Genomic DNA, 25,445 nt, shown 5'->3' with positions numbered 1-25,445 from the left:
TGGAGTTTGTAGGGCTAGATGGCAAGACTGTGTTGCTTCGGGGGATGCACTCATACCCACCACAGACTATTTTGGCCCACAAGATGGAGGCTGACTTGAGACATGGAGACATTGAGTGGGTTGTGGAGTTGAGGATCTCAGAGGCTGGGGGAAAGCCCAAGCCACCCCATCCGAAGATATAGGCTATTCTTGACAGGTCTCCAGTGATGTTTGGGGACATACCACCAGGTCAACCACTTGACCGGGGGTTTGAGCACACTATCGAGTTGGAGCCAAGGGTGCAGGTCATCATCACCACCCCTTATTGACATCCCAAGGCTTATCGGGATGAGATGGGGAGGGCCATCCATGAGCTATTGGCACTTGGGCATATCAGGCCCAACTCTAGCCCTTTTGCCTCATCAGTTGTGCTGGTGAAGAAGAAGGATGAGCCCTTATAGATGTGCATTGATTACAGGGCCCACAATAAGAAGACACTGAAGAACCGCTATCCTGTTCCCGATATATATGAGCTGATGGATGAGTTGAGGGGAGCTAAGTTCTTCTCGAAGATTGATCTGTGATCGGGGTACCATCAGATCTGGGTGAGGGACTAAGATGTTCTGAAGACGAAATTTCGGTGCCATTATGGGCACTTCGAGTCCCTAGTTATGCACTTTAGGTTGACCAACACACCTGTGACATTCCAATCATGCATGAACCACGTGTTTCGTGGGCAGTTGAGGAGGTTCGTGCTGGTGTTCTTTGATGACATATTGATTTACAATTGGACGTGGGAAGAGCATTTGCAACACCTGGAGGCAGTTCTGCACATTCTAGAGGAGCAACAGTTCTATGCCAAACTATCCAAGTGCGAGTTTGGGTTGACCGAGATGCTTTACCTAGGGCACATCATTGGGGACGATGGTGTCAGAGTACATGAAGAGAAGATTAGGGCTATCTGGGGTTGGCCAAAGCCCCAGAATGTGAACGAGCTGAGGGGTTTTGTGGGCATTTGCACTTATTACAGGAAGTTTGTGAAGGGCTTCTCCCAGTTGGCACACCCCTCACAGACTTGACGAAGAAGGGGGCCTTTGAGTGGACCACTACAACACAGGAGGCATTTGATCGCCTCAAGGAGGTCATGAGTAGTTGTTCGGTGCTGGCACTTCCTGTCTTCACTCAGCTTTTCGTGTTGGAGCGTGATGCATCAAGAGTGGGTGTGGGGGCCGTATTGATGCAACGGGGCACCCCATAGCATTTGAGAGTCGGAAGCTACTGCTCCATTGTGAAAATTTCTGAATCTATACAAACAGAAATCCTACTACAGTCACTGGTTTATCATCTCCTACTTGTTATTTCGTTCAATAGGTTATTTAATTATAAACAATGATGAAAAACACTACTGCAGACTACACTGACATACAGATCATAAACTGAAACAATAGATGAGACAAACACATAAGGGACACCGTTATTTTTAGATAAGATGTCCCCGGAAAAACCCAATGCCGTGCAACAGATACAGGGTTTGTATTATTAAGCAAGTAGAATTTGAGTGCAATAGGTTGCCTCTCACACCGGCTAACCTTTCAGAGAAATCACGGCAGCAAGAAATACCTACAAGGGTTTACCTTGTTCTCCAAGTCACAATTGATCCACTGAGTGACTTGACTCCGACAAACACTACAAAATCCCAGTGCAATCACTGCTTGGGCCAGTGTCTTGCCTCTAGGAGACTGCATCACCCCTTCTGCTGGATTGATTTGCTGGAGGAAGACTGCTGTTCAGCTCTCCTGTCTCAGAACCTCGCTTCTCCAACAAAATCTTGAACTTCTGATGAATATCCTACACTGCCATTGCAAGAGACCCTCTTGGCCTGCGTCAGCACTGCGTGAGCCCCATTCTGGGCTGCGTAGGCCTCTGCACTGCCTCTCTAATGCTACTGCTGCCTCTCTGCCCGATACTCTTTGGCTCGGAACTCCTTTCCGATCCAAGTCTTTGCTTCTGCCCCTCACTGCAACTCAAATCACTAGTTCAATTTTCTCAGCAAACCTCGCCCCAGAAAAATCGAATTTATTGATCAACTTGGTGTCTCTCCAATTGACCCTCAAGCCTCCTCTTATACTTTTCTTGTTGATGAATCAACGATCGAGATTAAGTCTCTAATCAACGACTAAGATTAAATTAGACTTGATCCTCGTATCTTAGAAGCTTCTCACCCATATTTTCATTAATACCCATTAATATTTTTATTTTCCTAAGTTTAGGCTTAGGAACCCCATTAAAAATATTAATTATTTTAATAAAATACAATCCGTGTGGAATTTCACCAAACGATTTTTGGGTCTTGGAGATCTAATGTGTTCTAGCCCCTCCACAAAATTTCGGAGCTAGAGCACATCAGATGCTACCGAAAATCAACACTCCCTCTTAGTGAGGAATGTGTTCTAGAAATACCTCCTAATAGAAGTATCACACTGATCCACGGCATTGGTCCTCTATGCTGTTGATGCTTGGCCTACTGCTCTTCATCCACTGCACTGCTGCGCATGACACCGTCACTGTCACTGTTGCATCTGTACTACAACTCCCTCTCAATATGCTGCATCATGCTGCCCATAGCACTGTCACTGCTAACTGCTGCACTGCAACTCAGTTGCTGAGAAGTAAGCAATTGAAAATCCACACAAAAGCTGACATGCTGGTCAGTCTGGATGCCCCTTGACGTTGAAGCTACCTCTGCTGCTAGTCTATGTTGACCCTATGATGCTACTGTGCTGTAGTTGTATCTGCTCTGTGCCTCCTGCATTGCTGCAACACTCTATTGCGTTGCTTCAAATTTTGGCACTCTAGCGCTGCCACTGTTGCTCCATCATCCCTCGCACCAATTGACTTTTGTCAATCTGCTACTGTCATTAAGGGCTCCTGTAGCCGTATGTGATCCAGGAGTTTGGGCACCTCAAGGATCCTGCCCCTTTTGTGTAGTCCTCCTGACTACAACTCTATGTCGCCCCGCCTCTTCTCTAGAGGTGCATGAGCACTTATGGCACAATCCTTGTCATCGTCCTCCTTGTTAGCTTTCGTTGGAGCAGCCTTCGAGTCAAACTTCTCTTCCTTGCCCTTCTTCCGAGGGCACTGAGTGGTGAAATGTCCCAGTTCCCCACACCTGAAGCATCTGACTTTGGTTATATCCTTTTTCTTCCTCTTTTGCTGCCCTTGTTGTCCCGATGATGCGAGAGTTGCATCCTCCTCCTCCTCCTTCTTGATTCTGACTCCTTTACCGCTACTTCCTGCCTTGGTTAACCGCCTGATCTCTTCCTGTCGAAGAGTTGCCCACATATCCTCCCAACTGGGAAGAGAAGCCCTGCCCAAGATGCTCTGGACAAAGATTTCCCAGTCTTTAGTGACTGCATTAAGGGCAGTCTTGACCATGAACTCAGGATCTGGTGTAGACTCCACAGAAGTCAGCTGGTCTCGAATCCCTTGCAACCTGAGAAGGAAGGGATCAATTTCTTCTCCCTTCTGCATTTGATACTGTCTCAACTGGTTCTCAAGCAACATCTTTCGTTGGACGGAAGTTCCCTCATACAAGGTGGTCAAGGCCTCCCACATCTCCCTTGCTGTTTCCTTTTCAGCAATATGTCGGATCACATGATCCTTGACCCTGTCTAAGACCATGCACTTCGACTTTGCCTGAGCCTCCTCGTATTTCTTGAGAGGATTAGCGTCGACTGGTACAACAACTACTTTCAAGGCATAATCCTTGATGCGATTCTTGTCCAAGACTGCCAGGATCCTGGCCTTCCAAATGAAAAAGTTGGATGTTCCATCTAATCTGTCCTGATCCCTGAGTCCATTGATTGCCATCTCTGCTCAAACAAGTGTAGAACAGGTTCTCTTTTTCCTCTCTTACTACTGCCCCAACAAGACTCAGATTTGGGTTTTTTTGGTGCTAGAAATCCTCTAAGAAACAAGTTCTTTCTAGAATCCCTCTGAGTCCTGATTTCCTTCATGGATCCTCTCTCCAAATGTCGAATCACTCCTCTCCAATCCTCCTTTGCTGCTGCTCGGAAACCCGGATCTAGATTTCTTTGGCAAGAAATCTGCTAAGGTAGTGACTCCCTCTACCTTAGCTTTGTCTCCTCAGACACTGTTCTACACCAACAATAACAACGTCCTACCAGCACCACAGATCGAATCTGCACTGCTTCTCCTACCCCGACAATTGACTGAGCTGAGCCTCTTAGGCTCTGCGTTGGCCAAGAGAGCTGACGCAGCCAATGCGTGAGCTCCTCTTGGGTACTGCGTCACCCTCCACTAGCTCAAAATGCTAACGCAGGCACTGCGCCACTCCTTCAACTGCTCCTTTGGCTCTAAAACAATGCTATCAATCGGGACAAGTGCTTTTCGGCAACAGTTTCACTGGATCTCCTGGTTGATGGCTTCAGTGTCCTATGATCTGCAATGCTCTGATACCATGTGAAAATTTCTGAATCTATACAAATAGAAATCCTACTGCAATCATTGGTTTATCATCTCCTACTTGTTATTTCGTTCAACAAGTTATTTAATTATAAACAATGATGAAAAACACTACTGCAGACTACACTGACACACAGATCATAAACTGAAACAATAGATGAGACAAACACACAAGGGACACCGTTTTTTTGGTCAACATGTCCTTGGAAAAACCCAATGCAGGAAAACCGGTGCGACAAATAGAAGGTTTGTATTATTAAGCAAACAAAGTCTGAGTACAATAGGTTGCCTCTCACACCGGCTAACCTTTTAGAGAAATCACGACAGCAGGAAATACATACGAGGGTTTACCTCATTCTCCAAGTCACAACTGATCTACGGAGTGGCCTGACTCCGACAAACACTGCGAAATCCCAACACAATCACTGCTTGGGCCAGCGTCTTTCCTCTAGGAGACTGCGTCACCCCTTCTGTTGGATCGATTTTCTGGAGGAAGACTGTTGTTCAACCCTCCTAGCTCAGAACCTTGCTTCTCCTTCAAAATCTCGAACTTTTGACGAATATCCTGCATTGCCACTGCAAGAGACCCTCTTGGCCTGCATCAGCACTGCGTGAGCCCCTTCCTGGGCTGCGTAGGCCTCTGCACTACCTCTCTGATGCTACTACTGCCTCTCTGCCCGGTACTCTTTGGCTCAGAATTCCTTTCCGATCCAAATCTCTGCTTCTGCCCCTCTCACTACAACTCCGATCACTAGTTCGATTTTCTCAGCAAACCTCGCCCCAGAAAAGTCGAACTGACTGATCAACTTAGTGTCTCTCCAACTAACCCTCAAGCCTCCACTTATACTTTTCTTGTTGATGAATCAATGACCGAGATTAAGTCTCCAATCAACGACTAAGATTAAATTAGACTTGATCCTCTTCTCTTAGAAACTTCTCACCCATATTTTCATTAATACCCATTAATATTTTTATTTTCCTAAGTTTAGACTTGGGTACCCCATTAAAAATATTAATTACTTTAAGATGGAATTTCACCAAACGATTTCTGGGTCTTGGAGATCTCATTTGTTCTAGCCCCTCCACAAAATTTCGGAGCTAGGGCACATCAGATGCTACCCAAAATCAACACCCATGAGCTACTTTACTCCATCTGTGATAAGGAGATGTTGGCCATCATGCATGCGTTGGCCAAGTTTAGGCAGTATTTGGTGGGGAACAGGTTTAAGGGCAAGACCGTTCATAACAACCTTAGGTTCTTTTTGGAGTAGAAACAACTGCAGGAGAGGCAACAGAGGTGGGTGAGCAAATTATAGGCATATGACTTTGGCATTGAGTATGTCAAAGGGAAGCACAACATAGTGGTTGATACGTTTTCCAAGAGGCCAACCACTCTTTCCTTGATGAGCATTGCCCCAGATTGGAGGGCGTAGTTATTAGTGGAGGACTCCAAGGACAAGTTTGCATGTGAGATCCTTGATGGGTTGGTGATAGATGTTTGGTATCAGGGTGATTAACGAGGTGATCTACTACCGAGACCGGATTTATTTGGTACCCAACTCTCCATTGAGGGAGAAGATTCTACAGGCTGCTCATGATTCACCATTAGCAGGGCACCAAGGGTTCACAAAGGCATATCAGACCATCAAGGAGCACTTTGCATGGAAAGGCCTCAAGGATGATGTTCTGAGGCATATCCGGAGTGTGATAGATGCCAGCAGAACTAGGGAGAGTAGACACACCCGGCGGGCCTATTGTAGCTGCGTCCCATTCTAGAGGGGAAATGGGAGAGCATATCGATGGATTTCATTACTGGGCTGCCCACAATACAGGGCAAAGATAGCATCTATGTAGTGGTGCGCTGCTTGACAAAGTACACTCACTTCTTCGCCGTTCTAGCTCGGTACTTGGCCTCACAGGTGGCCAAATTGTTTTTTAGGGAGGTGTTTCGTCTACATGGTCTCCTGAAGACCATCGTCAGTGATCGGGACAATAGGTTCATGGGTGGATTTTTGCAGGTGCTATTCTGGTTGGTGGGTACTGAGCTCACCCCGAGTACTAGTTACCACCCTCAAACAGACAGGCAGACGGAGATAGTTAACAAGTGGCTGGAGGGCTACTTGCATAACTATGTGACAGGGCAGCAGAGAGCGTGGATACGGTGGCTGCACTTGGGTGAATACTGCTACAACACTACACATCACATGTCTATAGGTATGTTGCCATTTCGAGCTCTGTATGGTTATGATGCGTTATCTTTCGCTGACATTATGTTTGGAGACAGCAGGGCCCCAAGGGCCAAGGACTGGATATAGGAGAGCCAAGATATCTTGAGGGCTCTGAAGGACAACCTGCAAATGGCCCAAAATCAGCAGAAGCTTTATGCAAACAGGGGCAGAGTTGAGAGGCAGTTTGAAGTAGGAGACTTGGTATTTTTGAGGCTCCAACCGTACAGGTAGTCTACGACTCTACACTCAAGTAGAAGGGGGTCGAGAAGCTCAAACCCCGCTTCTATGGGCCTTATCGTGTCACTCGGAGGGTGGGGGAGGTAGCATATGAGCTGGAGCTACCCCTGGGGAGCCGAGTGCACAACATTTTTCACGTGTCTTGCCTAAAGAAGGCACTGGGACAACAAGTTAGAGTTGTTACAGAGTTAACCCCCTATGGACGATGAGGGGCATTTAGTGTTGGAACTGGAGGCCATTTTGGACACCAGGGAGAGACATCTGCGTAACAGGGTCATCAGGGAGTTTTTGATTTAATGGAGGAATCTATCAGATGAGGATGCCACCTGGGAGGGGGAACAGATACTACAACAGGACAAGCAACGCTTTGGCGGGGAGGACTGTGATATTCCTACTTAGTGTTTCACTAAGTAAATATCAAATTTTGCTCAATTTTGGAGTATTACATTAGTAAAAGTGGGCTTAGGGGACCCACATTTGATTTTTGGCATGAGAAGCACCACAACAGTAGAGTTCGATGGAAAGATTGCGGCTTTGGTGGAGTGTGGGGGCCACCACAAGGGAATTTCGGCCCACATGGAGAGTACGCTCTCATTGGAGCAAAATTGGTGAGGGAAATTCGATGTGGGTCCACATGGGCAACCTTGGAGGCAAATCGACAAAAGGAAGGAGGGGCTCTCATTTTTCTCATCTATTATCATTTTTTGAATTTGTCTTTTTACATAGCACGCTTGAGCAGTGAGCTAAGTCTGCATGTGCTGTTCAGGACACCGGGTGTTTCTGAGTGGAAATCCCAGCCTTTGCTTCAGTGGACTTCGAGTGCCGGCCCAAGGAGGGAGTTCTACTTCATCCTTATTCGTACCAGCAACAGTGAGTCGAGTTACAGTAGCAGGGAAAGCCACAACGTCGCTGGGACTGCAGAGTCTTAGCTAGAGGCACTCTGGGAAGTTGAGGATTGAGGGGAGTTTGTGGAGGAAACTTGGAGGGAAGGCCTAGGGAGCCTTCTAATAGGGTTTGCAGTCATTTTTGGAGCATTCGGCAGCAAGATCTTCAGGTGGGTTGATTTGCCTAGCAGGAGAGCCAGTCAAGCCCAAGAGGGTTGAATTTTTGGGGTCAAGCTTTGGCCAAACCTTTCGTGGCTTATTCTGGGTTTCTTGAGTAGAGGTTGGGATCAATTTCCCGGAATTTTCTGAGTAGCGGAGAGGGCTCTAGCAGCAGATCATTTCAGGCAACAACATCATTTCTAGGCATTTGCAGCGCAACACTTGGGCCAAATTTGGAGTAGATTGGAGGAGGGTGATTCATTGATCATTTTGGGCTTTTGCTAGCTTGCCTAGAGCAAGCCCAGTTGCACTCATTCCAACACCTTGTTGTACACCTCTTTCCATTAATAAAATGAGTAAACAGTGTAGTTTTGGATGCAAACACATGGTTTGATTGTTTATTTTGATTTCATGATGTGTTTGTCTATTTTATTTTGCATATTTACTGTTAGTTTTCCCTTAGGAATATTACACAATTCTTGTAGGCAGTAAACAATCTTGGTAATAATATGACTAATGGATTGAATGTGGGTAACAAAACTAGTGCTGAAGGAAGCAACAACCATAATTTGTGCCCCATCAATACTTTTGCACAACCTAACGCATGGCAATCAACAAAAGTAAACAAAGACCCTTACTTCCTAGGTTTTTGGATAGTCAACGAACCACAACCCAAGGAGCAAATGAACAAGATGGACTCTTTAACGAGTACTTTCGGGAGTATGCAACACTAGAAGAAAATAGAAGAGAAACCCTCACTTCTCAAGAATATAGCAACATCAAATACCAGAATAGACCCAGGGAACAACAAAATCCGGATTTGATGTGCAAGGTAGGAAAATTGCCCATTCCCTCTTTTGATGGGTCACTAAAATGCTCAATAGGGGCTTGGGTACAAAAGTTGGACACCTATTTCCGGCTTAATCCCATGCACGAAACAAATGCTATTCAATTTGCCACTTTGCATTTGGAGGGGGAAGCACACCATTGGTGGTACCATGGATTAGTCACCTTGGGATACTTTAGCATAACAACTTATATGGACTTCACCCAACGATTGATAGAGCAGTTTGATCGAAGGGATCCTAACATACATTTGAGGGAGTTGGTATAAATCAAACAGACAAGGACACCAAATGAGTACTTTGCAGAATTTGAGCGGACAACAGTCATGGTAACAAACCTCTCGGAGCAGAGATGGTCATGCTCTTCGTAGAAGGTCTAGTTGAACCACTACACAGATGGGTCAAAGCTTTCAATCCTACCACATTACAGGAGGCCATCACCGACTCGAGATATCGGGGTTCAACACCAAAAGTGAAGGCCCCACCCATGCCACAAGTCCCTCCAAAAGACAAGGGCAAGAAGATATCTTTGGACAATGAAACTAAGAAGGATTGATTGGATGAAGAGACTCGAAATGAGCTTAGAAGAAAGAAGCTTTGTTTCACTTTCAAAGAGCCATGGGAACTTGGTCACTAATGATTGGGAAATGGAAAGATTCATTACATTGAAGTTCTGCCCGATAGCGACAATGAAGATGATACAACACAACCACCAAGCAAGGAGCTTAGCATTTCTGAAGAAGCACCACCCCTAAAAGCAGTGAGGAGGCCATTTCCTAGAATTGAAGGAGGTAATATTGCTAGTCTCCGAGGAGTCCCTAATTATCACACATTCAAAATCAAGGGTGCTATACAGGGACAACGAATCATAGCATTGATAGATGGTGGAGCAATATACAATTTTATTGATGTAGAAGTGGTGGTAAGGAGAGGCATCCCTGCCCACGAATTTGAGGGATTCGAAGTAAGGGCAACTGATGGGTATCATATGACATACACTCAGGTAGTTCCACAATTAAGCGTCACACTTGGTAAGTATACACTTTCTGATGATTTTTATGTGATAGAATTCGCAGATACCAATGTGGTGCTGGTAGTACAATGATTGTACTCATTAGGAAGATTCGTAATGAACTACCAAGCGATGGAAATGGAATTCCGAGGACCAAAAGACATCAAGGTAGTACTAAGAGGCATGATCAACGGTGGTCCTCGAGTTGTAACAACCCAACAAATGGAGGTCTCACCCAAACAAGGCGAAGTACTTTGCATGGCATCTCATAGAGGTACAAATAACAACTTATAATCTAATGAGCCGAGATATGAAGAAAATGCTGAGCATGGTACATTCTCGAGAGATTGAAAATCTCACCTCTCAGTAGAGTACTCCAAGAATAAGTTTTCTTGTGAATTATTGGACCGATTCATTTATGGTGATAGGTACAAGGTGGAAGACAAGGTCATCTTCTATGAGGATGAGATATATTTTGCCCTCGAATCTACACTCAAGGAAAAATTCCTTGGGACCACACCCATTAGGCCTATTGAAGTCGCAATGAAGTCTTGCCCTCAAGACAGGGATTGCATAGACAATGGAAACTTAATTGCAACAATAAAAGAAGACAAGAAGACAAGATAAATTGGGTATAAGAAGCACCATACAAAGCATAAAAGGGCATGCAGGCACAATGTCCAACCAACACCAATATTCCCTATGTTGACCAACTTCTTGTTGAATGGATGGGGTCAAACAAGACTATGGCAATTTTTCTAGGCATGATTCTGAACCTATCGTGTTGTAAAGCGTGCTAGCAGACTTGAGTGTACAATGCAAAATATCACTGATTCACTATTGACAAGTTTCCCTCATAGGTGTTATTCCAATATTGTGTGCAATGAAAGGTGTAAAGCAATGTGGAAAAAGTCGAAGTCGGGATTAATTCGGAAAGGGTCCAAAAGTTGAAAAACTCGGCAAAGTCGGCAAAATTAAAAAAACACAAAATTATTCATTTTTAATTTTTTTTTTTTAACATCTAGAGTATCCATAACATCAAATAAATGTGTTTCCACATAAACATGTAAAGAAAGCTAATATATAATATGTATATGAAGTCTAGTGCTACATCACATATCAAAATAGTGAATCAACTCCTGAATTTTGAGTCCTGTCTGAGTCTCAACTCTCAAGAGTCAAAATATCAACAAAAAATATAATAAATGTACATCATGAGTCATCTAAAAGTCATCAAGTAATCAGTCACTGAGATCCTCTTCCCCTTTTACGGGAATAGGGAATGGCTTTGCCTTTTCCTCTAGAGGAAGAAGACCCTGCCCCTGGGGATACAAAATCAAATGGACTCAATCGTCCTCTAGAAGCCGATGGAAGAGGTGGCCTCTGTGCTATGCTGCTGCTGTTGCCCATCCTAGATGGTGTCACCTCCTCCTCAGCATCCTCATCCAGCTCTGCTACTGCCTCCTGACCCTGATGTTGCTCCACCTCCTCCTCCTCTATCTCTGGCTCTCCCTCCTCTGCAACTGCTACATCCTCTAGATCCACACCTAACCAATCCGGGATCAAGTCCAAGATCAGCCTCTCAGTCTCAACTCTCCATGAAGAGGTGGTATCAATATTGTCCAATGAGATGGCTTCCACATCAGTAGGTTTCTGAAGCTGTCTCACCCACAATCGAAGATTGTAGTAGACGTAGACCATGTCATTGAGGCGTTGGGACTCCAATCTGTATTAGGGTCATAGATTGTAAATTAGTACTTAGAAAATTTAAATATTAAAATTAATCAAATGAATTCAAAAAATTTAATTTGAAATCTTTTTAGTTTTTACTTGTTGCGCTTTTTGGAGTGTATTTTGTCAAATACACTCTAGTTGTGCTCACACCCAGAGGAACTGCATGTTTGGCTGAGCACTCGAATGGCAAGCTTTTGGAGATGGGGTATTCTGGCACCATAGCTTGTCCACCAAGCATCTACAAGTTAAAAGAAAAATGAGAAACATAAAAAAAAACATTGAAATTCTAAACTTGAAAGTTTGAAACAAACTGAAGCTTACCTAGCATTTTGGTCGTCCTATTCTTAATAGCCATGTTAAAACCAAATGTGCCACCTCCCATCCTATAGACCTCCATTTCTTTAGAAATCTCCTCACGTTCTTGGTTAGATGACACCATCCTCTCGACACAAGTGAAGAATCCATCCATCACCTCGACATCAAATCTGAAACCACAAGCGTAAGAAAATGCAGGGTTGAGGTAGACACCTGCAGCATGAATGGGTCGATGGAGGGTATTGTTCCATCGCTGATCAATCACTCTCCATATGCCCTGTTGTTTCTCTAACCCCTCGTCTCCCTTATCTACATAATAAGCACGAATGGCTTCTTTGGCCCTATCCATGGCCTCATACAAGTAGCCCATTGCGAGCTTGTCTCCATCAACCAACCGAAGAACCTTTACCAAAGGTTCTGAAATGGCACACACCTCCTCTACTCCTGCCCAAAAGCTCTGATCATATGAAACTAGTCTGCATCTGCCCTCTCCCTCCGGTTTGCGGCTAATAGCTAAAGAACGCCAATCCGCTGAGAGAAACATGCTCTTCACCTCCCACATAGAATTCAACAGACACTAAAGAGATATGAAAGTAGTGGCAAATCGTGAAATGGCAGGTCGAACCAACTCTTTGTTGTTGGTGAATCTTCTCATCAAGCTAAGCACAGATGAATGATTATATATAAATTTTGTTATGCTCTTGGATGATTCAACAATATCCCTCAGAGTAGGAATCTTACCTATATCCTCCAACATCAAGTCAATGCAATGAGCAGCACAAGGTGTCCAAAACAAGTTAGGATACCTCTCCATAAGCATCTTGCCAGCTGCAACATAATTTGCAGTGTTGTCTGTTATGACTTGGACAACATTGCGTGGGCCTACTTCCTGAATGAGGAGGTCCAACAACTCACATAATGTACGTGCATCATTAATGTGTGTAGATGCATCAACAGATTTCATAAACATTGTCCCCTTGGGACAACTAACCAATGTTTTAAGACTCCGACTCCGACTCCGACTCGGCCGAGGATCGACTCCGACTCCAACTCCGAAACGGTAATGACTCGGTCGGCTCGATTTCAATGACTCGGTCGTTGTAAAAAATACATTAAATATTTATTTTTATTTATAAAAAAACATAATTTTAAAGATTTTAAACATAATTTTAAAGATTTTAAACATAATTTTAAAGATTTTCATTCATGTTTCCAAACACACAGCATTATAATATAGATGGAAGACAACATATGATCAAAGTAGGCTCATGAACCAATCCATTATATCAAAATGGTACCCAATGGCAATACATAGTCAACTGTCATACATGATCGAAGACTCAAAACAAAAAACACATAACCAAGGAGGCTAGAAATGGCCTCTACAACAAAAGTAAACTGTGACGGTGACCAGACTCCAGTACTAGTACTACAGTACTACTGGCTAGTAGCTACTGTCAGAGGAGCCAAGATCATGTCGATCAATCTCTAGATCATCATCATCAGAGTCAGACAGGGGGCCCCATGGCTCCTCCTCCTCATCATCATCCCCAACTACAACTGTAGAAGTGGTACCACTAGCAGGCTGTGCAACTGCAGCAGATGCAAGCTGAGATAGAGTAGATATGCGGCTGCGCTTCTGTCGTGGCTGAGCAGAGGAAGCACCTACAACTGGAGTCCTTGCTGGCTGTGAGACTGAGGCTGGTGGATTGGGATCTGCATTCAACTGAACAGGCTGAAGTTGAACAACATGTTCAAGTTCAACTGATGTCTCCATATCTAAATCTAAATCAAGATCCTCATCAGGATCAAACTCTGCTGGACAACTCTCCACTACCCAATCTGATGTTGGATCAATGTCTTCCAACACAATGGGATCTGAATCAGGTCTTTTGTTCAGCAAATGGTTTCGTCTGAGCCGAAGGTTGTATTGGACATAAACTAGATCATTTAATCGTTTTTGATCCAAACGGTTTTTCTTCTTTGTGTGAATCCTCTCAAAGACAGCCCAATTGCGCTCACACCCAGATGCACTGCAAGTTTGACTCAAAATACGAATTGCAAACCTTTGCAATTCAGGACAATGGCCACCAAAGGCCTCCCACCATTGTGCTGCAAAAAACATAGGAGTGTAATGAGTTAGCTCAACAAAATTACAAATTATATCTAACTTTCAAATTATAAACGATTTAACAAACTTTAAAAAAAAAAGTAAAACTATTAAGAATTTGAAAATTGAAATTTTTGTTTACTTGGCTCATCTGCTTCTCTTGCAATCTTTGCTAGGTTCTTCCCAAAGGTACCTGCTGCATTGCTGAAGATATTGGCCTGTCGGTGTATCTCCAGCTGATGAGACTCCAATGGGATCATGCGTTCAATGCAATCAACCAGTCCATCTCTGACCTCCCCCCTTAAAGCTCCTGACTCCTTAGCTTTATAATGATACCGTGGGTTCAAAAAATACCCAGCTGCATGTATAGGGCGATGGAGTTAATTGTTCCATCTTTCATCAATGATTGCCCAAATGGGCCCATACTTTGCCACTCTATCCTTGTATACTGTCTTTATTTGCTCCTTTGCTTGATCCATAGCCTCATAAATGAAGCCCATAGACAACCTTTCCCCATCCACCAACCGCAACACCTTAACTAGTGGCTCTCAAGCTTCACAATCTCTGCTGCCTTTCTCCAAAAAGTTTCTTCATGGACTTTCCTTTTCAATTCTTTGCCTTCTGGTTTGTTAGACCAATTGCTTTGATTCCATTCATCACTAGAAAACATCTTTTGCAAGTTTCTATGTTGGGAAAGCATAGATTGCAATGTCAAAAAATGTGTAGCAAATCTAGTGATGGCAGGCCTAATAATATCCTTGCCCCCAGTGTGTTTCCTCATGAGGCTCAAAACCAATGTATGATTGTAGATAAATTTTGTTATGCTTTTGGCATGATCTATAGTGTTTTTGACCCAATCTAATTTTCCAATATCCTCAAGCATGAGGTCTATGCAATGTGCAGCGCATGGGGTCCAAAAGATGGTCTTGTGTTTTTCCTCTAAGAGTTTACCAGCAAGAACATAGTTAGAGGCATTATCTGTGATGATTTGAACAACATTAGCCACCCCCACCTCCTCAACAACCTGATCCAATAGCTGAAACAACAAGTGGCCATCTTTTATCTTATTAGATGCATCAACTGATTTTAAAAACATGGTTCCCTATGGGCAGAAGACAAGAAAGTTTATGATGGTACGGTTTCTTTGATTAGTCCATCCATCTGACATGATGGTACACCCTGTTCTTGCCCATGAGTCCCTGAACTCTTGCAAATACTCATTAATGGATTGAATTTCTTTCTGCAAACGAAACCCCCTTAGCTCATGCATAGTAGGGCCTTTGAAGCCTTTTCCAGCAGCATGTATGGCATCAAACATAGGCTCATAATATGGTGAACGAGCAGCATTAAAGGGGATATCAGCATCATACCACCATCTAGCTATGTAATCACAAGCAGTCTCCCTCAATTCTTTCTTCCAATGGTCATCTAAAGTGGGCTGCATTTGAGTTTTACTAACTTCAGGACCATGTGCATCTGATGGAGAGGAGGGAGTGAAATAACTTTTGATAGTCACATCACCCTTTTTCATTGACATTCTACCCTTTCCCTTATCTTGAACAGAACCAAAAGAGGGAGGAACATATCGGAAAGGGTTGGATGTATCAGTTTGAGGGATAGAGGAAGAACCCTCAAAATCATAATGGGGGTTGGCAGCCATCATTTTTTGTATCTCCCTCTTCCTCCCAATTTCAGCCTGTATGTCTCTTTGCCTAGCCTTATCTTCTTTAAATTTCTCAAAGCTGGCCAACAAATTCTTCCTAATCTCCCCAATTTCTGGTGAGGTACATGGGGTAATTTGGCCTCTAATTCCTGCCAAGTGTTGTTTCAGCCTATTAATGCCCCCAGAACCTTCCTTAATTTTCCTATGGCAAAATTTGCATTGCATTTGACTATCAACCATTTCAACATATGCCCAAGCAGGATCTCTTGCTCTAGGTGCCGTTTTTTGACTAGGAAATGAAAACAAACAATCTGAAAATGAAAAAAAAAAAAAACCTTGATTCAATGTTCATTTATTTGACAAAAAACACTCTCTAAGATTTCTAGATATGCACCTAAAATTTACTAAGCAAAAACAGATTTATAGAGGTGAAAAAAAATACCTCCAGGCACAAACTGTTTCCTCAAGCTTGCCCCAAGAATCAGCTCCTCAATGCTGCTCCAAATCGCTGCCCAAGAAGCTCCTCACTCCAGCTACAATGCTCCTCCAAGACTCCTCACTGCTGCTCCAAAACAAGCTCAAGCACTGCTCACTAACTCTCACTCAAATGCATAAGATTGCTGTGAGTGAATGAGAGCACTTGGGTGTGTTAAATAGGGTTTGGGGGGGGGGGGGGAATGGACCCCAAAAATCATTTAGCAAATTCATATACCTATTTGGAGTCCAAACCAACCAAAAAACCATTTAAAAATCCATTAAACTTTTATAAATCCGCTGTTTGATGTGATGCTGGGCGTTTTTTTGTGACTCGGCCGAGTCATAACGGAAACGGCCGAGTTGGCCGAGTCACCCATGACTCGGCCAACTAAACCGTTTCCATGGCCGGGTCATAACTTGGGCCAATAACTCGGATCAACCACGCCGTTTCTTAAAACAATGCAACTAACCAAGAAGTTAAGAAGGGTCCTACTCTTCTGGTCAGTACAACCATCTGACATGACTGTGCATCCAGTGTGTTCCCATGATGCCTTAAACTTTGCCAATCTAGTAGTGCAATCAGTGTTTTCATCTTGAAGAAGAGGCCCTCTCAACTCTGCAAAGGTGGGGGCTTTGTACCCCGGGCCAACGACAGAAACAACATCAAACATAGGCTGGTCGAATGGGTTTGTCTTGGCAATGTTGAAAGGAACATCACTCCATAGAAGACACCTATTAACCAACCTGTCAGCTTCTGCCTTTTCCTTTTTTTTCATTGATGATTTGATCCCAAGTTGTGAACCAGCTGTTGTTTTAGGAACAAAAAAAATATGAGATAGAAGGATGAGTACCCATGGGTGAGGAAGGTGATGCTGCTGTAGAAGCACTGCCACTCTCAATTCCCCCCACTCTTGAGCCCCCTACAAGTTGGTTTCTTAGTGTTGCCCTGGTGTCTTTTCCGTCCTCTTTATCCATCAATGATTGAATGGCCTGTCGGATGATTTCTGGAGTTGTTTTTGAGCAAAGTTCAATATTTTGCCTCGGAATTTGCCCCAAATGGAATTTTAATCTGTTGATGCCTCCTGACATATGCTTGCCACACAATTTGCAAGTCAAATACATTCTATTGACCCCCCTAGTTTCGGGTGTAGTATCAGGCTCACCAAACTCCCACATAGCATCCAAAATCCTTGGCATTTTGTTTTAAACTTTGAGTTTGAATTTAAAGTTTAAACCTGGGCACAAAAAAAATTGAAACAAATTAAATTAGCAATGATCCATCAAAATAGTAGCAATGATCCATCAATTTAATGACAAAACAAAATGTCACTGTAAGAAGAATTTTTTTTTGAAGAAAACAATGGATTTAACAGGGACAGGTTGCTTGGTTATTTAATAACCCTTTAAAATATGTGGATGAAATAAATGAAGTCTTCCTTCAGGTATTTTAAGATGGATGGCAGAACTTATTGAATAGACTTTTGTTGATTTGCCATAATCATCAAAGAAAATTTGCTTTTGAATTAAAAATTAATTGGTTATCATAAGTTTTTTCTTGAATTTATTTAAATAATTACTGTGAATAAATCTGGCTAATTGGTAGAGGTACGTTTACTGGCATGGGATGCAGATTGCTGTGGATAAGTTTGTGCAGAGTTGGATGCTGTAGCACTTTTAAAAGTGCAAATCAATAGTTGGGTTTCTAACTTTCTATACCTCTCTCTTGGTATCATCTAGGGCATGGGCATGTATTGTAATGGACTTGGTTTGTTTGTAGAAAAAGAGGTGGAGTTGTTGCAATGACTGTTGGCCACATTTACATGGTTTAGTTTATATTAATTAGACATCACATCATCTAATACCCATGGAAAACACTTCACTCCAGCAACATGTAATTTATATTGCACTTTGAAGGGAAAATAGCCCACTAACAAAGCTTGTAACAACAGTATAATTTCAAGTCTATAATTTGAGATTCTGATATGAAGTTATGAACATTACATCATGATAAAATATTAAAATGATGAACCTAAATATGTTGCAGCAAGAAGATTTCATTGACTTCCTCCTGCAGCTCGAATAGGTAAACATAATATCAAGTAGATGTCCAAAGATAATATAAACAACAGTGCAACAACTTACGTTAAATTCAAATGGGTACATATCACTGGAAGATGGTTATAGCAGCCACAAAACTCAGATTTCTCCTCTGAAATATTTCAGGAAAACTACAGGAATATATGGTTACCTTCAGCAATAACAGCTGCACTTAATCAGCGCCCAAATCTGACTTATATGGTTTGGAAATTTCTCTCTGTGCACAACCGTCCAACTCAGCCACAAGAAAGGGTTTAAAGTTCTGCTACACGGGTCTGTCAGCGAGTTAAGGGTTTGGTGTTAAGTTATAAACTCAGAACTGTTTAACTGTGACTGTTGAGTGTTGACAATGGACTGTGGACATACCTTGCTAGCTCCTCTCCACGCAATGGCAGTTGCAAACGGAAGTTGGATTTGCCAATTTGGAACGTAACCCTCGTTCTCTCGATTCTCCACAGTAGCCAAAACAGCGAACAATGAAAACACACAGCAAAAACTAAATCGAAATCACCCTTTGCGGCTCTTTATCCACGAAAAAAATTCATGCTGATTTTTTCCATCGACTCGCGATTTAATCTGGATTATTTCGATAAAATCGCGATTTTTTCGTTTACGAAAAAATCGCCAAAAAGTTGCCCGATTTAATCCTTTTGCCCAAAAAATCGCAATTTTAGGAATAAATCTCGATTTTTTCGGGACTTTTTCCACAATGATTTTATGTAAAGTAACCTTACTTGCAAAAAGGTCTTTGCATCAGGTTCAAGATGGATCACTTCTTGATGTCATAAGGAATGCCTATGATCTCCTCATATCTTGTACTGTCCCAATGCATGAGGTTGAAGATAATGGTTGCTATCTATATTATGGACCACTTTTCCTTGTTTTTCTACATCTTGAACCAATTTGGGAGATGGTTAGGTAGAAGCTTTATGGAGGTTCTGCTACATAAAGTTCTGAAGTACAACTAGAAATTGGAGGATTTTCCTGGGAGGTTGTGGAGCAAGATGGAGGTCTAACTGTTTTGGCTGAAAACATAATGGGTCGTCTAAATGCTACAGAACAGGGAGAAGAAAATTTTCAGCGTGAACAATAGCGTGAAAGATGCAACCTGCACATTATTGAAATCTATAACAAAGGAATTGGTTGTAACTTGTAATTTATCAACAATTGTATATTGGCAGCAGAAGTCCAAAGATTGGAACTAGAGAAGATTGTGCCTCATAGAAGTACAAAATTTGAAGCATACGATATTTTTGAAGTTTCTGAAGGTCATCATCTTCGAGTAAGTAATGAAGATATGGGCAAAGGTAGTGGAATGCAACCTCTAATGGACGAAATGACATCTTGTAGTGCTGGTATGTTCGAAATGGTAGTTGCAGTTGACCCAGAGAAGATTGTGCCTCATGGAAGTACAAAATTTGAAGCATACGATATTTTTGAAGTTCTTGAAGGTCACCATCTTCGAGTAAGTAATGAAGATATGGGTGAAGGAAGTGGAATGCAACCTCTAATGGATGAAATGGCATCTCTTAGTGTTGGTATGTTTGAAATGGTAGTTGTGGTTGCAACATGTAAGCTTGTGGTTGACCTGATATTCTCTAAGTGTCATGCATTATGGCAAGGACTAACAACCATAAGCCTAGTGAAGGCACTGATGAGGAGGGGTCACGACTGATCGAGGACACTGAGCTGTGCTCTTCCCCCCCTGTTTAAACTCCTAGGGAGAGGAATTGAGATGAAGATCTCCTGAGGTTGAGGTAACTCTGGACAATAGGAGAGTTGTGATCCTTACCTCATGGTAAGTAGTATCTTGCCTATTGTCTGACAATAGGATAGTTGCGATCCTTACCTCATGGTAAGTAGTACCCTGCCTATTGTCACCTTTGGATGTGGCAGGGTATACTCCAATATGCATCCTGTCCATAAGGCAGGCTTGTTGGGATTGCCACCCATCTGGCCAATGGGTGAGGAGACTTGGGATTGCTGTGATCCTTACCATTTATGGTAAGTAGTACCCTACCCAAGTGAGGGGATGCAGGTGTTCTATCTTTGACTCTTGAGGATCAAGGTAGGAAGATCAACAGACAATAGGATAGAGTGTGATCCTTACCCTTGGTGGTAAGTGTATCCTGCCTATTGTCGCCAAACATTAGGATAGGCGTGATCCTTACCTCTCATGGTAAGTTGTATCCCTCCTATTGTCTATGGGTATAGGGTGGTAGCTAGGCTCCCCTATGATGATTCTTCTTCTTTAGATCATGGCATCATTGTTCAACTGATGATCAAAGGAATCAAGTTGAGATGAGATATGATGAGATAGATGTTCTGTTGATGTAGATGAGATGGAGGGCATATGATTTGACTTGGAAACTAGTAGGGTTTTGAGGATTGATCTCCCCTACTTTTGATTGTGCATTATTCTTCTATAAGATGAAACGAGATGCTGTGATGAGATAAGACATAATGCATACATGACGAGATATGATGGCATGATGTGGCAATTGTATATTACAGTTGGAATTCCTCCCTAGCTGAGAGGGAGCGTTAAAATTGGCAGCTAGGGAGAAATTCACATTTTGCCTCTTCCTACATTTGATCCGGAAATTTAATTAGGCAAAAGAAATATTGATGATGCTAAAGTCGGCTCTAATTTTTATGAGGGAAAAATATTATTAAAAGGGAATTTGAATTTCCCTCCAAGAATATGTTCAGGTCGACCCTCAAAGATTCATCTCGGCTTGCCCCAACAATCACGAACTTTCGCTCATAGAGATAACTATAAATTACCCATCGTTGTGCCTCAAATAAACACACGAGTATCACATACATTCTCTCTGTGGTTCATATGTTCTATTGGCTCATATTTTTTGTGGCAATTCACATCTATACTATCGACTTGATTATATGATTTGTGGCTCGGATCTCAGACAGGGCTCACTTCTGTTTATCCTGTGGAACGTTCTACATAGCGTGTATATGTATGTATATATATATATATATATATAGAACAAGGCAGAATTATGATGTGCGAGTTACAGAACTCTGCCAATGAATGTGAGCCTCCACAGAACTTTGACAACCCACTGTTGGAGATCAATGCAATGGAAGAAATAATGATATATATAGTATGATGCCTTGTCTGAGATATAGATGTGGCCCACAAGATTTTATATATATATATATATATATATATATATATAATCTTGTGGGTCACCATCATCATTGAATGAGTGAGCTGAGCATGATATATGAGGCATCTGCAGGCTGCTATATGTGGAGAATGCTGGTAGTCATGACTGCAATTGCTGTTCAGTGTTTACAATGTTGATCATTGAAGAAATAACCTCCTGTAGTTGCCCCAAGGTGAGAGGGTTAACATGGCTCATTCATGAGAACTCTTGTGCATGAAATGTTTGAGTCATCTTGTGGGGTTTATTGAATGTATATTATCTTGGGTTCTTGTTTTCACACTTTTGTTCTGCAAGTTGAATGGCCAAGAACTCATTCTGCAATCATTTCTGCTCTTGTCACTGATCAACCAGCAGATGGCTTAGGTTAAAATCCCACAAGGCTTTTGATTCTTTCAGAGCAGGTTGTGTTTCCCTGAGAAATGTTTTATAAGGCATTAACCAGAAGTCCATAGCTGGGACTGCAGGCTTTTCAAAAAGGAACTGCAGAATTTCAAATCTGTAACGTCGGTTTGTGGGGAAGAAGCATGGGCTGTAAGGAAAAACCATGAATAGTGCAAATATGATCCTGTAGTAGGAACTGGGACTTGGTATAAATCAGTGTACCATGGACTGCAACAATGGTAGCATCACTTTATAAAAAGGTCAGAACGATGAAGAAAAATAAAAAACTTCTGAGAAAAAGCTTAAAAGATAAGGAGGTACTTTGCTTTAGCTACCTGCAAAGGAGTGAGGAAGGTGTTGGTGGTTGTGAATCACTCAAACAATCAACAAAATTTTTGTTTGGGAACTTTGAGTGACGGTTGAAAACATCCTAAGAGAACCCGAGATGAGGAGCTCAAAGCAGAACTCTGGATGAAAGGTGACTAGCATTGTAGAACTTCAAAGGTCGAATTGAAGGAAATCCAGGGCAAGGGTAGAAGATAATGACAAATAAAACATCCATATTTTCAAGAAGCTGAGACATGAGCAATTGTTCATTGCTGTAGGAGAGATCTGGGTTCGGGATGCACTAGGAAACCACTTGGATTCAAAACCTGGATCATGTGGTGCAGAAAAAGAGGATCTTTCAGTGTAGGCAAAAATCTTGAAATGAACCAAAGAGTGATGAAACTTGATCTTGGGTAGTAGGTTAGTAAGCCAAAAGAAGAACCAGCATCATGATTCAGTGAGCCTTGATCGAAGGATTTGATACCGACTGATGTTAATTTTCATTAGTGACAATCATATTTTGCTGTGTAGAGTATTTTGTCTTTAATGACATAAACATCTGAATAATGAAAGTATTATTATTATATAGTGATGTACTTTACTACTTTATGAAATGAGTTGGTCACAAAGTCATTACGAAGATGCCATAAGGATGTCCTAGTTAGGAAATCCATTTTTTAAGTGAAGTTGAGTTTTGTCTTATCCCTTTGCACTACTAGGTGCGATTACAACAATAGTGAGAACACAGTTGTAAGTAGGTGCCCAAGCCCAAGAATCAATGGTAGCTAGCTTGGATAGTCAGAAATGCCTTCTTAGCTTGAGATCCAAATGCTAGCTGCCCTGGGTAATGATTACCACATGCGTGTCATTGTCCCCATCTATGGAATCTAAGGCTTGTGTTTGACCAATTCTCCACTTTTCTATTAGATTTCAAGTTCATGTCCTTCAAGAAGTCTGAATTAATTTGATGAACGTTGTATTCCCCAAGTGTTGTGTACATGGACCCACCCCACATCTTGAATTGAATGATCATCATGAGTGGAGGCATTCTTGTTGTATATGTGAATCATACATTTATCTTCTTGTTCTTGTGTGCACTACATATGTATGTAAATAGACTGCAAGTTGGAGTAAGAGCTTCAATGAAAATTCCTGCATTTTTTTGAATTATGTCAATTCCTTCCTCTTATTTATGTAAGTCATATGCACGTATATTATTGCCTTAACTGTTCTGATTGTTATTTCCAAACTCGTAACTTTGGGTGGAATCACTTTCAACAATCATCCAGAGACTATGCAATTGCAATTTCTCTTAGTTTGCGAATGTTATGATGTTTACCACCTAAGCCATTTTGACAAGTCTCTTATAAATTCCCTTTAAAGGATCCCATTGTTTGATGCTGGGGAGGCTATATATTATAGTCTTTAGATATTTAAATTACTTATTTACTATTTTTCTTTTTCTTCTTGAAAATCTTTCGCAGTCCATGCATTGAATGACAGGAATTATGCTGAAATAAGGAAATAAAAAATCAGATGAGCATATGAAATGAAAGATGACTATTTCTCCGATGTTGATAAAAAGTAGTCACTTTTGCTGTCCTCTCTTTCTTCCTTATTAGAGAGTATAATTTACAGCTCTATTTTTGCTACCCCACCTCATGTGATAGTGCTTACTGCTAGGTAAGTGTGTTTGTGGAGGAGCCTGTTTGTGAAGAGGGTAGAACGAAACCAGTGTATGCATCAAATACAGGTTTAATTGTCGAGACAGAAGAGCAAGAGCGTAAGGTCAAGGTAGAAACAAGAAAACAGAAAGTGAAGGCAGAACTCCAAGATGAACAGGAGGTGCATATGCATGAAGACAGAGAAACACGTGGTAAAGAAAGCAGAAAGGCACAACTACAAGTAGAACATGGATTACAAATGCAGTGGGAAAAAGAGGAACAGAAAAAGGAACCAGAAACGCAACAGGAGGAGGATGAGAAGGAATCACTAATGCAAGATGCAGATGAGGAACAGCAGCAGGAGGGAAAAGACTTGCAAAATCAAGACGAGGTTCAACAGGAAGAAGCAAGAGGGAAAATGCAAGAGGAAGCAGGGACGCCACTGCAAGAAGGAGATATACAACAAGAGGTAAAAGCAATTTCTGATTCACTTTTTACTCTGTCAAAAGTTATCATAGTTCCTTCTTTTTTTATTTGTTTATGCTCAGATGAAACGGTATTTTCTGGGTCCGTTGGAATAGCTTTATAGCTACTGCGTAAATTTTGTTATTTTCTTCCTATAGCTTATGCCCAACTAGAATTAGTTTTATAGTTTTCGTTTGTAATGCAGTGGGAATCCACTGGTCTTCAGAATGCATGAGCTACTATATGTGTACTCACAGTACTTCTGGTTAAAATGACAGGGTGAGTTTGGGAGGTATTATCCTGCGGATTATGAGATCCCAGTGCAATATGCAAGTCCTTCAATAATGCAAATTTGCAAGGTCCTGTTTACTCGTAACCATTATTCTGTGTGGAATCGGGCACATTCATTGACTTATGAACCTTCAAAAACAATCTCAGAGAATAATATCCTGGCTGCTATTTCAACGTTTATGGAGTAGAATCACTATTTTTCTAGGTGTTTGTATTATGGTCAGGATAGTTGTTGTATTGAGAACTCCTTTATGCTAAAATTTAAGCATTGGAATTGATTATATTTATTTCCTCCTTTGTAAAGTGAGAAAAACTTGTTAATGTTAAATATGTTTGTTTAGTGTGTGGATAAATATTCATCACTCCTTTAGTGTATTGGTTATTGCTATATAACTACAACTAGCACACCCCCATTATGGGAGATTGGTGACGTGGAAAACCATTTTATCATGAAAGGAATAATGATGTATTGTATTTTTAAAGAGTGGTAATGTTATGAATGATTATTTTGCTTTGGATTCCTATTCTCAATTGAGCAGAAGGCCATCTTTGCTTGCCAAGTCTGCCACCGAGTTGTTCCCTTACAACTATTTGTAGGATTCATCTGTAATATTTCCTGCGGACTTTGAATACGTATTTTAATTTTTGATATGTTGAACCATACCCATTTTGATTTTTTTAATTCAATTGTTTAAGCTCCGTTTTGCGATATCTAAGCAATGATTTCTATCCTGAGCGAAATATTTTGTGTCACTTGGTTGAGTTTTGTTTGTTGTTTGAAATGACCAGCTATAGAATAGGATTATTGTTAGTTATCATTATAACGTTGCTATTCAGTTCTTTGATGAGGATTAATGTTAGCTATAAGTACAGCGCTGCTATTCATTTCGTTAGTAGGTAG

General features: G+C 41.8%; 1 protein-coding gene across 3 annotated transcripts in view; it reads left to right on the top strand.

Annotated features, from left to right (window-relative positions):
- LOC149181171 (uncharacterized) overlaps nt 1-25,026 on the top strand; it is a 209,038-nt gene extending 184,012 nt beyond the window's left edge. For all 3 annotated transcript variants that reach the window (XM_089416479.1, XM_089416478.1, XM_089416480.1), the window contains exons 9-10: nt 23,808-24,257; nt 24,532-25,026. In XM_089416479.1, the coding sequence (XP_089272605.1) occupies nt 23,808-24,257; nt 24,532-24,732 (651 nt within the window). In that variant the 3' untranslated portion in view covers nt 24,733-25,026. The remainder of the gene's footprint in view (nt 1-23,807; nt 24,258-24,531) is intronic.
- Nucleotides 25,027-25,445: the final 419 nt, after the last annotated feature.

This window comes from Pinus tabuliformis, chromosome 3_2 (assembly GCF_031772625.1).
Source record: "Pinus tabuliformis cultivar Carrire ecotype Pingquan chromosome 3_2, CPIR1, whole genome shotgun sequence".
NCBI lineage: Eukaryota > Viridiplantae > Streptophyta > Pinopsida > Pinales > Pinaceae > Pinus > Pinus tabuliformis.
This window is presented reverse-complemented; position numbering and strand designations above follow the sequence as displayed.